General features: G+C 38.5%; 1 protein-coding gene across 4 annotated transcripts in view; it reads left to right on the forward strand.

The window, feature by feature from the left end:
* Positions 1 to 17117, forward strand: part of crppa (CDP-L-ribitol pyrophosphorylase A) — a 58209-nt gene that overhangs the window by 16574 nt on the left and 24518 nt on the right. For 3 of the 4 annotated variants that reach the window (XM_086312273.1, XM_086312271.1, XM_086312272.1), the window contains exons 5-8: positions 199 to 244; positions 2211 to 2308; positions 11440 to 11517; positions 11615 to 11707. In XM_086312273.1, coding sequence (XP_086168399.1) covers positions 199 to 244; positions 2211 to 2308; positions 11440 to 11517; positions 11615 to 11707 — 315 coding nt within the window. Of the gene's footprint in view, positions 1 to 198; positions 245 to 2210; positions 2309 to 11439; positions 11518 to 11614; positions 11708 to 13599; positions 13774 to 17117 lie in introns of all 4 variants that reach the window. The other variant, XR_015131559.1, reaches the window with a different exon arrangement.

Raw genomic sequence — 17117 nt, forward strand, 5'->3', positions numbered from 1 at the left:
AACCTTTAAAAAGCAACATAATCAGCTCAATTGTCAGTGTAGCTCACAGATAAGATTCCAGCGAGTTTCTGGGAGCAGATATCTGAAAATCTCTGCACATAAAACTGAAACAATGTGCACAGATCTCCATAAATAAAACGTTCCTTTCTCTCATTTGGGTAAACTGACTGGATAAACCCAAGTTATTTTGTCCTTCAGGTGACCTACAAACGGGATTTGGCTGCCGCAGAGTCCATTATCAAAGGTGAGTTTCTTTTGTGGATATGCTTTCATAGAACTTCCTGTATGTACAGTACAAAGTACAATAGTTTTTCATCCTCTTACTTATATAAAATGTGTATGCTGACAGGTAGACATGAATGGTTGATTCCACTAGGTCTTCTCACACAGGTTAAATGGTCAGAAATAAGCAGTGTAGGAGTGTCTACATTCTTTTTGTGTGGTCTGGAGTTGTGAATAGGTGACATTGAATTAAAATAGGCTATTGTTTTCAAAGGAAGAAATTCTTTGTAGTATTGTTTAGCCTGGGATGAACACTGTGGATTTACACAGTCAGTGAGTACTATAGAAAGCAAGTCAGGACAAGGGAGACTATCATAATCAGAGAAATGGAAATAAACACAGCACTATATTTCACCCCGCCAGCACCTGGACCAACAAGTACCTGTTTGATGATGACATAAGTGATTATTCTCAGAGCCTCTGAAGTGAATGAATTCATTGTTTGATTTTTAGAAAGGACGTGGAAAAAAGTTCTCATATCTGTCAGTACAAGAAACTGACGAGAGCTTCAATTTGTGTTTGCATTTCTGTGTGATTGCATAGAGCCACCACAGAGTGTGTGTGTGTTTGTTTGAACATTTATGGCTACTCTACAGAAGGCTTTCAAATAACAACAATATATTTAGTCTTACTTTTTTTTTGCTGCAGCAGTAGTGTGCAATGGGATGAATGTCACAGTGAAATTGTGTTATTTCTATCTATGGACTTTTAATTTTGATTTGTAGTCCTCCTTTGAATCCTCAAAGGGCCCACAACACAGTAGGTGACGCTGTTTGCCATCACTAAAATTAAGATAAAAGTCAAATTGAGGTAGTCATGTTGGACTTGCTGCTGTTCAGTATTTGTTAGCTTTAACTTTAATGAATTCAGGAAAAATAATAAAACTTCACAAATACTTTTTTCTATAAATTAATTGTCATAACTATGAAAAGTAGGAATCAGGCTTTGTCTACAGTGCTATTTTTATAGCTATTTTTAGCATTTTGAGCGTGCAATGTAAGTAATATGTTGTTTGCCCCGGGCTGGCAGACCCTTGCGAATAAGGGAGCACTGCATATTACTACCAAACATAAAGTGTCACCTGAAGAAGCGCAGTATTGTGTCACCGTGTAATGTCATAATTAGCTATGTATTACATTTGGTGCTCGCCTCTCCTGATAAGCTTTTAAAGTAGAACAAGTTTGCAAGTGTATCTTTCATTTTCATACTGAGGAAAGAACTTTGACTTTGAGTAAGTTTATTTTCTTGTTTTGAAACTATGGCAAAGTGTATGGATCCTACCTTATTTTAGTGCAGTTTGATTCAGACAACTCAAGTAGAGGATTTCAGGTATCTTCTGCTTTTCTTTACAAATGAGGGAAGGAGATGAGAAATTGGTGCAATATCTGCAAAAGTGAGGGCTTGGTTTGTTGTAGTGAAGACTTGTTTGATTGTGAAACCTAAAGCTGTCGATTTGCTTGTCAGTCCACATTTCCCCACAGGAATGGCCAAAAGCTGGGGGCGAGTCTCTCTCTGACTGCCGCCTATTTGTAACTGCTGCTTATCCATGTCCAGTGGGTGATGGAGGGTAGCTGAGGGTCTGGGTGTCTATAAGCTACGTTTTCCCACACAAACTGACAACAAAGATGTAAATTTACAGAAATAACTCTCGAGAAAAAATGATCAGTGATGTATATTTTACTACACATCACTGATAACTGTACTGATTGTTTTTTTTGTAGCTACTATTAAGTCAATGCTGTTTTGATAATTTATATTCAATCTCAAATTCTAATTGTTTTCCAGGCAAGCCAGGTTGTGGTGCAGTCATGTTAATTTTTCAAGTGCACCTCTTGTAATGTGCCAAGATTGATTTATTTGTCGTTCAGAGTTTTGCCATTTTTTGTTTATGTGGAGGAGTTTTTAAAATCACACGTCTTCTCTTTCAGAGACTTTATCACGATCAGCATGCGTTATCACAGGTGGATTGGCAGAAGCTGTGAACCTGGCAGATGCTCTTCGGAAGGCTGTTGGAGCTCTGGATATGGTACGTACGGGGCAGTAACAGCTAATTCAAGTGTTGTTTGTGATGACAACAAAACTGTAGAGCCTCACCAGTTTACCATTATGTTTTCCTCTATCTCACCCGTATCCGTCTCCTGTCATATACCTCAAATCTCCCCATAAACTCTATGCGAGCTCCACTTGGGTGGCCCAGTGGTGAAACTTGCCATTTGTGGTCACACCTCTAATGGAGCCTGTCTGGGACTTCCACACCCTGCAACTTTCCTCCCCACAGCCCCAGCCTCCTCCTCTGACTCTGCACGCAGGAGAGCAGATGCCCCTTCTCCTTAACTTGTAGTCACTTTGTGGGCACATCAAATTCCCACGTTGCCTTCAGTCCATATAGCAAACATCCTTTATTTAATTTGTAAAATTGTTCCTGATAGACAATGAGTAAAGTGTCCATGTGCAAAACAGAAAAGAGTGACAATCTGGGACATCTGACAGCACAGACCACATAGAGGCTCCAAATATGAATTACTCTCCTCTTACCTCAACAACCGTTGGGTTTCCTTAGAGGAAGCCACGTAACAGGTAACTCAAACAACCTGGATTTTGAAAAGAAGGCAAATAAACAAATGTGGCAAATTACTTTTAATCAAAATAAACTGTTCTTAGTATCCAGTTAGAGGGATATCCAGTAGGAAACAACTGTAATAAACCTACAGTCAACCATTTTAAACATTTTAAACATTGTTGTACTAATAGGCATAGTTTGCAAATGAGCATAAAACAATTTTAGTTTGTTTATTGTACAAAACAATTCAATGAGTTCAGATGAATTTTTGAAGACTTTGACGGTGAACTCAACTTATTGCTTGTCTTCGCCAGCAGTGATATTCAGGGATAAAAAGTAAAAAGTTGATTAGCCTTACCTAACTGTTAAAAAAGCCAAATATTTCGAACTGTATCGTCGGTTATTCGCTGCTTTTTCTTGCCTATAAACAGTAACCTATTTATTATTAATTATCGGGATGTGTTGTCTGCATATAGCCACTGATGACTGTTATTGGTCTGTCGGCAGGTCTGACAGTAATGCAAATTATTTGTCAGCTTCACATTACTAATGAGAAACTGCTTCTCCACCAGTGAGATCTGGTGACTGTGGAGACCATTTGAGTACAGAGAACTTATTGTCATGTTCAAGAAACCAGTTGGAGACTTTTTGAGCTTTGTCCATTATTCTGCTGGAAGCAACCATCAGGAGATGGGTACACCTTGGTCATAAAGGGATGGACACGGACAGCGACGATGCTCAGCTGTGTCATTTAAGCAGTGCTCAGGTGGAACTAAGGGACACAAATTGTACTTAGAAAATATCCCTATGCCTGAGCTGTTGATCCAATTGAGGATAGATCCATGCTTTCATGCTGTTTACATCAAATTCTGACCCTACCACTAGAAATCAAGACTCATCAGAACAAGCAGAGTTTTTCCATTCTTCAATTATTAGAAGTTTTCTGCTCTTAGCTGACAGAAGTCCCACCTGGTGTGGTCTTCTGCTGCTTTAATCCAATTGCTTCACAAATGATATTTTGGATGCCTCGGTTGTAATGAGTGGTTATTTGAGTTACTGTTGCCTTCCCATTAGCTTGAAGTAGTCTGGTCATTCTCCTCTGACTTCTGGCCTCAATATTGTATTTTTATCCAGAGAAGTGGCTTTTTCTGACCATTTTCTCCAGAGATGGATCTGTAGGAAAATCTCAGTAGATCAACTGTTCCTCAGATACTCAGGGCAGCCGCTCTGATACCATCAACTATGCCAGACTCAAGCTCAATTTGAACTTTGGTGGGCCGATTTGACCATGTCCACATGTTTTATTGAACTAACTACACCGACTGGCTTCCATTTTATTGGATGACTAGATATGTCACCCAATAAAATTGAACAATTGAACAAACAATTGAACAGATATATCTAACAAAGTGGTCAGTTAAATAGCTGACTTATTTGATCCCAACAAACACCTTAAATTAACAATTGCAATGGACGACTGTTGATTTGAAAACAAATCATTGTTGCCTAATAAATTAGAAATGTAAATGTCTTCTTAGCAAGCAAGAGTTAATTAACTCAATTTAAAAATAGTCTACATTGTCTGCGTACCATACCTTGTCTTTTTTGTTAATATAGCACAAAATAGTGTTGCGGGAAAAATTGATGCAGCAAAGTAGGTTTCAATTCATTTATTTATTTAAAAGAGGCAATGCACTTTCACATATTCCAGTTTTGAGCATGAAACTGATCTGCGGTCATTAGTTTCTGCACAGTTTAGAGCTGCTGCTAATTTTCAACCCTTGTCTCTTGTGGCTTTTACATTCCCAATACACAAACAAATTTACAACATTCAATTACATGAAACCAAAATACACTATGATTCCAAATCTACAAAGAATTTAGTATAAAATATATTTTGTTTAAAGCAAGAGAAAGATGGAAAAAAACGTATAATTTTAAAAAGTATGAATACTTGTAAAATATAATATGGTATTCTAGTTACATAACTATAGAGCAAAACGGGTGCTGAGGGCAAAAAAATGGCAGACGCGCAGTGAGATTTTAAGTACACAGTGTGAACGCTGATTGAACTGAAGAAGGCCAGGGGAAAGATGATTGGACTAGACTACAACAAATTTGTGACTTTCAAAAATGTATCACAATTAATTGCAATATTATCATAAACAGGCTACAGGTAATTGCCAGCTTTACCCCTTTCAGACACACACTGATATCAGACTGATATGGTTCACAATATCATTTTGTAGCAAAAAAATAACTGAAGTGAAATAAATGTATCTTATTGGATAAAACGGATATTGACAAGTAGAAATATATGTTTTTTCAATACTCGAATATCACAGAATGTTAAAAATCCCAATTATACTGTATCATGAGTGAAGTACTGTATTGGTATTACATCGCAGGGTTTGAGATGATTTCCATCTCTGCCACATAAGCAAATAATTATGGCTCTACAATCCCACATTGTTTGAGTTGCAGCAGCTGGGAATGAAAAAAATAGTAGTTTTTTAGGATAAAATAATCCATGCGTGCTTTAAGCAGTTGAAGAAGAAGAGTTGACTCATCAGTTCTCTTACACTATGAATCGTGCGTATTTACATCAAATGTATTTTCATAGTGTTTATTATACACTGAAATTTCACATCCATCAGTTATTACACATCTATACATGTTTAGTAATGTTTTTCCTGTATTTTTTGATGTGGTATAGATATTCGCTGGGCATTACTGCAGACAATGGAGTGCAGTGGCACAGCAAGCTGCAAGTCATGATTCCATATTTGTCAGTGATCCAAACTGTTCATCCTCCTTTAAACTTGCTCCAAGTCCCTCCTTAGCTGGTGTCAGAACGAGCGGATCTTGCTGTCTGGTGCTGGAATGGGCCCCAGAGATGGATTTGGGGTCATGTTTTCTCCTCCTTGGATCGGCTGATTAGACCTATTCCAGTCTGTACTTAGGTGGCCGGTGAGGCTGTGTTTTTTTCCGGAACACGTGTTCGGAACCAGATACATCCTTTTCAGGGAGTATGTGAGGGAGGAAGAAAAATGGGGGAGATGAAAGGCAAGTGGAAGAAGCGGAAGATGAAGAATTAGCTTTGTCCCAGTGCCATTGCCTGAATCTAATACAGGGATAAGTGGGATATGTGTGTGCAGGTGGATGATTTGGCAGCATGTGTGCACAAGAGACAAAGACCGTGCAAGTAAAAATATGATTAGAGATTCTTTCAGCAGGATATTATCTAAGAGATCAATTTGATGCAGTTTAAAGGGCCGGTTCACCTCAAAATCACATTTACTGATTTTCCACTGGCCTGTGGTGCTATCTGTCTTTCTAGATTTGTTTTAAGTGTTAGTTGCCCAGTTTTACTGGCTGTAGAGATGTCCAAAACTGAGCATCTCTTAAATATAATGGAGCTCAGTGGTACCTTGTGGTAAACCTTGATGTGAGTAATCTCATGTGGAAACCAAAGAGTGAAGAATGAAGCGTGCACCTAACCATGACGAGAAGCTTGTGGTTGTGACAGTGTGATAGAATGTAAACACTTGCAGTGTACCCCACACCTGAGCCACAGTCTTATCTAGCTGTGGTGGCTGTAGGTAGTATGAAAAATAATTCTCCCATGAACTTGCTCATTGCAATTTTCAGATTTTTATGAGCCACGAGCTCTGAAAAGAGACATTGTTGCTGAGTTTTTCAAAATTAAATTCAGGAAAAGGATTGATATCTCTACAGATGCAAAACTGGGTAGCTCATACCAAAACAGTCTGCATACAATGTATATGTTTTATTGAGGGACACAGGACAATTATGTGCATTCAGTTATGGAGTGAAATATTCCTTTTTAAATTTCTAAAAAAATGTATAAAAGAAGATTCTCTCATGTTAACTCCTAAAAATACCGTACCACCACCAATGTGTGAATATGTTTAAAACCTTAATAGAAGCACTTGCTCTTAAATTCCCAGATATTGTTTTCCATACTAACATTTACCCACGTTTGTGACATTGGATTGGTGAACACTAGTGTGGTTATTTTGGCCAAACAATGTAGCGGTTTTGTCATTATAAATACTTAATACTGTCATTGACATGATATGCAGCGCACACATGCCTTTGTTTAACCTCTTAAGACCCAAACTCTTTCATGGCATGCATTTTTTTTTCTCTTTGCTATTTGGGCTGATTGGGACCTGATGAATGTAAAAGCAAAGAATTACTTTTTCTTTTTTTTTTTTTTTTACCTGATTTTTGTTTCCGAGAAAAATTAGATCCACATATGAGGATGTTCGTTTTAAATTTTGATAGAACAGTGGTAGTATAACGTCCTCGTAAGTGGATATCAGGCCCTTGTAGAGCAAAATTTTGTATTTTGGTCTAGACAACCCAAAATGTGATGTCCACATATGTGGACACCAGGTCCTAGGAGGTTAACCTACTTTACTAAATATGAAACAAATATTTTTGTGTCTAGTATATCCAGTGTTTGTTTCCTTCAAGTGACCACATCTAAATACACTGAAAAAAGTTAACATTGTGATAAAAACCTTAACCTCTTCCAAGAAAATTACTCTGCATTGAACAGTGTCATTAAATACCCGACAATTGCTTTCTTGTTTTATTAAAAACACATTTTCAGTATTTGATTGGAGTAAAATCGAAACAAAGACTGACACAGACAAGTAGATGTTTTATGGGAGGAAAAAACACATTAAACTTTTTTTTTTCAAATCAAATTATCTCCTCTTTCTTCCCCCTGGTATCGTTTAATCTTGACACATGTTGTTATTTTAATATGCTGTGCACATCAAAGGGAATCCTCAGATCCATATCAGCTTAGTGAAGGTTTTTGATAATTACTTTCAACTCAAGAGAATTTGTCATTTAGACAGAAAACAAGTAGTATGATTGGACAGACAGTGTGCCAGCAAATGTGCTTTTTTTGGCTGTCAGCCACAGATAGTTTTAAATAATGGGTTCTAAGCTTTGCTTGCAATTTGCCAACAAGTTGTTTTTTTTAGACTAGATGATTGATCTTTGAATATATTTTAGGGCCAAAGTGTCTGGTAGCTTTAATAAACGTACCATATTCATACTGTCAGCAGTATTTGTAGCTTGCAGATGTTGTTAATGTTTCATCTTGATGCAAACACAAGCTTAAATATGTATATGTATATGTAAGTACCTGTGTCTGATATAATAATTACCTTTCATGCTGGAATCTGGACTTAAAGCACATAAACTTTGTTTAAGAAAAGAAAATGATAAGAGTATGCGATACAAGTCACTTTGGACATATGAGACAAATAATAAATAATGTATTATTCTTACACAAAAAATTATGTAAGAATTGGACATAAGTATCATAAAGACAGTAAAAATAACCAGTCAATAATGTTACAAAGTAAAAGCTTTGTAAAAGAATTCACATTGTAAGTCTGAGTACCTTGTTCTTTTTGTACCTTAGAGAAAAAAACCCAATTCAGGTATTAATTCAAGATGGAGTCCGTTTTATTCATAAAAGTTGGATTCCTCTTTTAAATCTTGGAACTGAGCAATTCTGTGGTCACCATCTTGTTGTTTAAAGGAATAGTGGTGAACCAGTGACAGGCTCATGGGCAGCCAAGGCTCACTGATGCATATCGGAAGTGAAGCATGTGGTCTGATCCAACAGACTAGATACTGTAGCTCAAATTGCGGAAATTAGTTCTGATAGAAAGGTGTCAGAATACACAGTGCATCTCAGCTAGTTGTGTTTATATATATATATATATATATATATATATATATATACACATACAGTGGGGCAAAAAAGTATTTAGTCAGCCACCGATTGTGCAAGTTCCCCCACTTAAAATGATGACAGAGGTCAGTAATTTGCACCAGAGGTACACTTCAACTGTGAGAGACGGAATGTGAAAAAAAAATCCATGAATTCACATGGTAGGATTTGTAAAGAATTTATTCGTAAATCAGGGTGGAAAATAAGTATTTGGTCACCTCAAACAAGGAAAATCTCTGGCTCTCACAGACCTGTAACGTCTTCTGTAAGAAGCTTTTCTGTCCCCCACTCGTTACCTGTATGAATGGCACCTGTTTGAACTCATCATCTGTATAAAAGACACCTGTCCACAGCCTCAAACAGTCAGACTCCAAACTCCGCCATGGCCAAGACCAAAGAGCTTTCGAAGGACACCAGGAAAAGTATTGTAGACCTGCACCAGACTGGGAAGAGTGAATCTACAATAGGCAAGCAGCTTGGTGTGAAAAAATCAACTGTGGGAGCAATCATCAGAAAATGGAAGACATACAAGACCACTGATAATCTCCCTCGATCTGGGGCTCCACGCAAGATCTCATCCCGTGGGGTCAAAATGATCATGAGAACGGTGAGCAAAGATCCCAGAACCACACGGGGGGACCTGGTGAATGACCTGCAGAGAGCTGGGACCAAAGTAACAAAGGTCACCATCAGTAACACACTACAACGGCAGGGAATCAAATCCCGCAGTGCCAGACGTGTTCCGCTGCTGAAGCCAGTGCATGTCCAGGCCCGTCTGAAGTTTGCCAGAGAGCACATGGATGATACAGCAGAGGATTGGGAGAATGTCATGTGGTCAGATGAAACCAAAGTAGAACTTTTTGGTATAAACTCAACTCGTCGTGTTTGGAGGAAGAAGAATACTGAGTTGCATCCCAAGAACACCATACCTACTGTGAAGCATGGGGGTGGAAACATCATGCTATGGGGCTGTTTTTCTGCCAAGGGGACAGGACGACTGATCCGTGTTAAGGACAGAATGAATGGGGCCATGTATCGTGAGATTTTGAGCCAAAACCTCCTTCCATCAGTGGGAACTTTGAAGATGAAACGAGGCTGGGTCTTCCAACATGACAATGATCCAAAACACACCGCCCGGGCAACAAAGGAGTGGCTCCGTAAGAAGCATTTGAAAGTCCTGGAGTGGCCTAGCCAGTCTCCAGACCTCAACCCCATAGAAAATCTGTGGCAGGAGTTGAAAGTCCGTGTTGCTCGGCGACAGCCCCAAAACATCACTGCTCTCGAGAAGATCTGCATGGAGGAATGGGCCAAAATACCAGCTACTGTGTGTGCAAACCTGGTAAAGACCTATAGTAAACGTTTGACCTCTGTTATTGCCAACAAAGGTTATGTTACAAAGTATTGAGTTGTATTTTTGTTATTGACCAAATACTTATTTTCCACCCTGATTTACAAATAAATTCTTTACAAATCCTACCATGTGGATTCATGGATTTTTTTTTCACATTCTGTCTCTCACAGTTGAAGTGTACCTCTGGTGCAAATTACTGACCTCTGTCATCATTTTAGGTGGAGGAATTTGCACAATCAGTGGCTGACTAAATACTTTTTTGCCCCACTGTGTGTGTGTGTGTGTGTGTGTGTGTGTGTGTGTGTGTATATATATATATATATATATATATATATATATATATATATATATATATATATATATATGTGTGTGTGTGTGATATGCCTTATTATTTGTATAAAAATGAGAATAGTTTCTTAACACTTTTAAATTCCGTATTAACCGTATGTCTCCGGTTTGTTTAACTGGTCTTTTTGGTGTTTGGGGTTCTGTGGCTTCTTGGCTCTCTAGGCCTAAACTAAAATAAACACGTCTACTCTGCGATTTCATGGCCAACCTGTTTTAGATCATGTCAGATTTTTTTTTTTAGAACCCTGCAAATCGGCATGTCGGACCAAAAAGATTTTCCTCCTGAAGCTGGGGGCAGTTATCTTTCAAGAACAATTAACCATTGAGCATATGGTTCCCATAACCATTTCACATTCTCATTTACTTTCAGTTACTTTAATGAGGAGAACAGTGACATCTCAATGCCACACATAGATTTTGAATGTTTATTTCTGTGTTTATTTCCTGAATGTTTGACACTATAGTAACAGGTTATATTTTTAAGGGAAAACAACAAAAATGAATTCAAAATGGACATTGTGGGCTATCCAGTTGCCTCAATTTATTTGTGTGCCAGAGCCAAAATTAAAAGATCAGAACGTAAATGTCTCATTTCTCTAAGTAAAAAGGCTTTTACAGTTCTTGGCTGCATGTCGGCTTCAACTCAATTTGCAGCATAATGAAATTTAAGTTGGCTTACGTATGATTGCTGTTCCCGTTTTTTGCGTATGACAGAATTTTTCTGCCAGTTCAGAAGTATAAGAAGCCCAGAAATAGTTTCTTTTTTACCCTGTCTCATTTGTTCTAATAAGTTTCTGACTGCAGTTGATGGAAATAAGCCACTCAGTTATGTGATCTTTAGGCACAAATCTTTTCCTTTTTTTAATAACCTTTTTCTGTAATCATAGAATGATTCATGGCAGAAAAGCAGGTGGATGTACTCTCGCAACAGATGACTGAAATAGTGGCTGAAACAAAAACCAGAAGCCTCTTGACCTTTGAGCGTTGGAGTCGATCAGTCATTCTATATGAAATGCATTAGGACCTTGGCACTGGTGGACCTACCTTAAATCTTATCAGTCAAGCAAGATACATCAGCTGAATATTTAACATGAGGGTATCTCTCATTCACAGGAGTTGGACATCGTCCCAGATCTAATGGGAGACAACGCCAGGTGTCTGTTAAAGGAGTGGAACTTCATCCAAGTTTCTGTAAGTTCTTATTCTATTTTCTACAACTTCTCTGTGAAAGTAAAATATGCCGCTGTAAGTAGTCATGAATTTTTTTGTTTTTGTCTTTGGTCTTTAGGTCAGTCACTCATGCTTGTCTGAAGTGGAGGCGATACTTGTGGCTTTAGAGGCAGAAAATCGAGCTCTTCTCCACCCGGTGGTTGTTATTTGGGTGAGTTGAGATGTAGATTCTATAACCGTACATCTCACAGTTAGAGTGCTAATCCATGTCCATCATCTTAGTGTGGCATTTTTCTAGGTTCCTGGACTGGAAGACAAGTTATGGGGGGTGTAAAAACTGAGATGTAATGAAAAACCCAAGGAGAAATTAAAGCCTCTAAAATTTAATGAAAAATCATCCAAATGTTGTTGACACATTTGACTAAAACCACCCAAGTCAAAGGCTTCGGTGGTTTTAAAGGAAAATGTCAGTAACAATCATCCTCTAGAGCCCACGAGTGTTCATGCCAAATTTCAGGGCATGAACTTATTAACATATTTCAGTCAGGACCCAAGTGGTGCACTCACTGACAGATGCAGCCATCCTTACTGTGATTTCACATACAAATCTACTCTACGTCCCCCACAACTCTGTTTCCATTCCTTGCTGGGACCTCGTGTATTCTTGTTGTTGTCAGATTTGTAAACCATTAAAAGACAAAGAATGTATTGCTGGCAATTACAGGGACAGCACAGCAGCTCTTGCATGCAGTTATGTGGGGAAAACGCATCATTTTTTAAGTCATCATTGCCATTCTCAACTTTTTAACTCCTACAAACTGTGTACCTAAAAAACAAAATACAGTTCAGGAATCTAGTTAACAGAACCTGGAAAACCTGCTCTTGATTCTGTTATGTACAGTCCTGCCTTGAAAGCATCCACAGGAAGTATCCATAAGAAGTGTGCACACTGGCTTAGTTATTGCAATAGACATATAAAATAAATGGGCATAACTTAAAAAAATCCTAGTTGGTTTAACAAGTTATTTTTATTTTATCAATGTCAAGCATTATTTACACAGTCAATTCTGCTGCCTGTATGATTTTTTGCTTCACTGAAACTAGACAATAGTTTCCTTCTCCCATCTCTGCTGCCTCAGATGTTGTAAGCCAGCGAGGCATGAAGAAGGTCTAATGACATTTGGAACAACCATGATTCAGTAACTTTTAGAACCAACTTTAACAGCAACACCTAGAAGTAATCATTTTCTGACTGACTTTATCAGTCTCTCATATTATTTTGGAGGAATTTGTCCCACTTTTTTTTTTTTTATTAATTCATGCACAGCTCTCTTAAGTTCCTATCACAGCATTTCAATCTGGATGAAGTCTGGACTTCAGTGTGATGGACTGAAATCAGCCATTGTGTTGTAGATTGCTGTTGTGCTTGGGATCACTGTACTGTTGGAATGCCAAACCTTAGCTTGGACAGATGGCCTCACGTTTGTTTGTTAAATAATTTGGTAAACAGAGTTTAAGGTCCCCAAGACGTGTTTGTGCTGATATGCTGACTTTTCTCCAAATGTGGCTTTGTGCATCATCTCCACTTTGGTCTTGTCTGTCCAAAGGACATTGTTCCAGAAATCTTGTGCTTTGTTTCGACGCAGCTTTGCAAACCTTAGTTGTGCTACCATGTTCTTTTCTGAGAAAAGAGGCTTAGCAACCCTTCCAAAAAAGGCATACTTGTTCGTACTTGTCTTTTTTTCTAATTGTTCTGTCATGAACTTTATAATTTAACATGCAAACCAAGGTTTCTAGTGTCTGAAATGTAGCTCTTGAGATTTTTAGCATTTTCTCAGAACATTGTATGATCTGACCTTGGGGAGAATATGCTGAGACATCTACTCCTGGGAAGATTTTGGCATATTGTTATAATATATACCTGAAAGCCCCAGACCAACAAACTGTCAGAACTTGTCCAGTGACATCCATGTTAGGCTACTAAATTGGACAGATGGATGGAGAGAATGAAAGATAGAGGCTATATCATACAAATGTTATAACCAGTGCATTAGTACAATAAAAAGGCTTCTAGGTATACTTAGTTCAGTTTCTTTTTAACAGGAGGGGACCTCTGCCAGCGGTCTACTATGGCTGGATTGAGAGGTAAAGGGAAAAAGAAAGGGGTGGAAAGAGTGCATAGAGAGATGAGGACAAAAAACATACTATTCGAACGAGAAGACAAAAGTTAACAGCGTGGATTAGTGTTATATATACACACGCAGTGAATGGAAAGAGGTGAGTGCTGAACAAATGCTCTGTGCAACATGTTAAGACCCACAGGAGCCTGAGCCTATTGCAGCATAGCTTTGTGTTGTGTTGACTTACTGTTATCATCATGATTCAATCCAAAATTGATCCAAATGGGACTGAATCATTTTCCTTTTACAAATAACTACTCGCAGTCTCACTTTTTCCCAGCTCACTGAGCTCAGCTTCCTGTCGGACCAGTGGAAACTGCTCCAGTGCCACAATACAGTTTTTCCACACCATTTTAATAAAGCCTGAATCATGAAATTGACAGAAAATAGCATTTTTTTTAAACTGAAGCATTCAAACGTAGCATCTTAACAAGTTTTTTTTAAACCCAATTAAATATTAATTTTCATATATGTTTTAATTTGTATCATATTTGCTACATCCAAGAAATGATACCAATGATGTAAAGTCTCAAACTCACAAAAACTGCATACATCAACTGTGATACATTAACATTAGGGGGTTCTGTTTTTTCAAGTACTGAAATTCATACCGTTGGGAGTTTAAACTGTTATAATTGATACTACTCAAGCCTTCTATACATCGCCACTCTCTTTTCTTGGATATCTACATACAGTTCAACTCACTTGTAATTCAAAGCACACAGGTTTGACGTTTCTTTAAGCAAACATTTTTTCTTTTTTATATGTAGTGTATTCAGTATGTACTCTTTTTTTTCTTTCTTAAACGAGCTATTAATACCATTTGAGGACTAAAGGTGTGTTATTTGCAGTTGTGTGTTTGTTAGAGAAGCCACCTAAAGGGTTACAAGTTTGTCTCTTTAATATATAAATAAAAGCTCATAAATCTATAACATGTCCTTAAAGTCATACAGTATATAAACTACTGTATGTCTGTGCATATAATGTCTCAGTGTCATTTCCCCACACAACTGGTGCTGCACAGATTAAGTTTCATTGAGGTACATGTACTGCATAGCATTGAAAACCTTTTCTTTTTTTTTTCTGCTTGTAAAAATCTAACCTGTGGTCCACCTCACGTCCCTTCTGGAGCTCTGTAGCTATTTGGAAACTCTACACCTCCCTTGAAAGCACCTCTGCACGACCTCTCTTACGGCTCGCTTTCCTTCAAACTGTGGCTGATCCCACCAGAGCTACACTAACCTGAGAGCTCACTGAGGGAAAAAAAGAACAAACTGCTTTAATCTGCTCTGGGAAACATTTAAATGTTTGTGAAAGGCTTGTTTACTTTTTTTAATTTGGAAAATGTAACTCTTCATCTAAAACAAAGAGCCAGCATCAAAAACAATGCCAGGTAATGAGAACAACATAAACCCACAGAGGCTGATTTCTGTGACAAAACAAGCCAGATGTCATGCAGAATTGCTCCGCTAAAGCCCCTGTTCTTACTTGTGTTAGTTTTCAATAAAGATTGAAGCACATAGATTCAGATGTGTAAACACTCGGTTTGAAGCTGTGGGGTTTAATGGGATTGACTCCCTTCCACATCAGAACAAACCAGGTTCCCACAAAACTCTCACTGGTAAATGTTGCTAGTTCATCCTAATCTTATTCTGTTCTAACATTTATTCCGATCAGCCACAACAATGAAACTGCTGACAGGCGAAGTGAATAACATCGATCATCTTGTTACAATGCAATGTTCTGCTGCGAAGCCTTGGGTCCTGAGATTTATGTGGATGTTACTTTGACGTATACCACCCATATAAAGATTGTTGCGCACCAAACTGCAACCTCCAGGGATGAAAAATTAAGCCAATTAATTAACTGTAGTTCCTTGGGAGGCCACTTGAGGCTATCTCATAAAGAGGTTCAATGCTTGTAGACTGCACTGTTTAAATGCCAAACTTTAAAGCAATTAAAACATTTTTAGATGCATCCATTCTCTGCCACTTATCCTTCTCAGGGGGGGGGCTGGAACCTATCCCAGCTGTCTTGGGGTGAGAGGCAGGGTACAGCCTGGACAGGTTGCCAGTCTGTCTCAGGGCTAACACATAGACAAAGACAACCATTCGCACTCATATTCACACCTCCATTCACACCTATGGGCAATTTAGAGCTTCCAATTAACGTACCCCCACTAACTGCATGTCCTTGGACTGTGGGAGAAAGCTGAAGTACTCGGAGAGAACCCACATGCAAACTGCACACAGAAAGGCAGGTTTGAACTCAGGTGGAATTGAACTCAGGACTCTATGGATAGGTCTTGATGCATGCTCATTCATCCAGGTAAGTAAATCTCCAAAAGTTGATTTTGTTCATCTGGACGTAGCGTTTTTAGTGGGAGAAACATTTAACTACTCATCCAAGTGTAGTTAAATGTTAAATCCAAGTGTAGTTAAAGTCCCAGCGGACTGCAAGTTTCCCCAATCTTATAAACAGGGAGGAACGCTGTTTTGAGCGCGGAGTCAAGGAGGCCATTTACGTGAAAAGGGAAAGACCATCTTTGAATTGAGGAGGGGGCCTAAGGGTACATCTTTCGCCATCATACAGTGATGTGATTGCAGCCATTGCCCAGCTCTCTGTGAATGGTTCTCATGGCCATTGATCAGTGGTTGTTGATCAATGGTCATGAGAATTTTCATAATTATGATGAAGGAACTGACCTCCCAGCCCTTTGTTCCTTCAGTGGTGCTGGTTTCAGTCATTATGCAAATGTACCGTTTATAAGATTGGGGAAACCTGCAGTCAGCTGAGACTGAAGAAGTCACTTGGTTGAGTGACTAAACGTCTCTCCCACTGAAAACGCTACGTCCAGATGAACAGAATCAACTTTTGGAGACTCTATGGATAGCTTTCACCTTCCAACAACTCTACTGAGGCGGATATTTTTAGTAACTCCATCCATCCATAAACAGCAGTATTGTTTCTTGGTGGTGAAATCGCTGAACTAGATTTCGCCACCATATTTGTGCTGTTTGTGCCTCCTAGGTAGTTTTAGGTTGAATTTTAATTAAACAATTAAGACACAAAGCTTACTGTGTGATATAGCCTGTCCAAGCAGTCTGGGATTTGAAAGAGAAATTCTAGTGTTTTATCAGTTTGTTACTTGTCTGCCTTTCTGCATCTGTTTTTTTTTTTTTTTTTTTACTGCTGAATGCAATTTGCAAGCTTCTAGCATTAGATGATATGTTAGCACCCCCCCCCCCCCCCTTTGCACAAAAATGGTTAAAAAAAAAAAGACAAAAAACACAACTATGGACAAAAACTAGAGTTAAGGATTGAAATTGTTGAATCCCAAACTAGTCCATCTTTTGTGTTGTGGAGTGACACTCTGTTGCTCCAGCACTGTCGCCCAATGAGAAGGACCTGCAGAACACAAACAACAGCCCAATTTGCTGA

The sequence above is a fragment of the Aulonocara sp. 'chitande type north' Nkhata Bay genome, linkage group LG11, assembly GCF_057382095.1.
Source record: "Aulonocara sp. 'chitande type north' Nkhata Bay isolate Kocher_YH1m ecotype deep benthic linkage group LG11, A_spYH_male_GT1.1, whole genome shotgun sequence".
NCBI classification, from domain to species: Eukaryota; Metazoa; Chordata; class Actinopteri; order Cichliformes; family Cichlidae; genus Aulonocara; species Aulonocara sp. 'chitande type north' Nkhata Bay.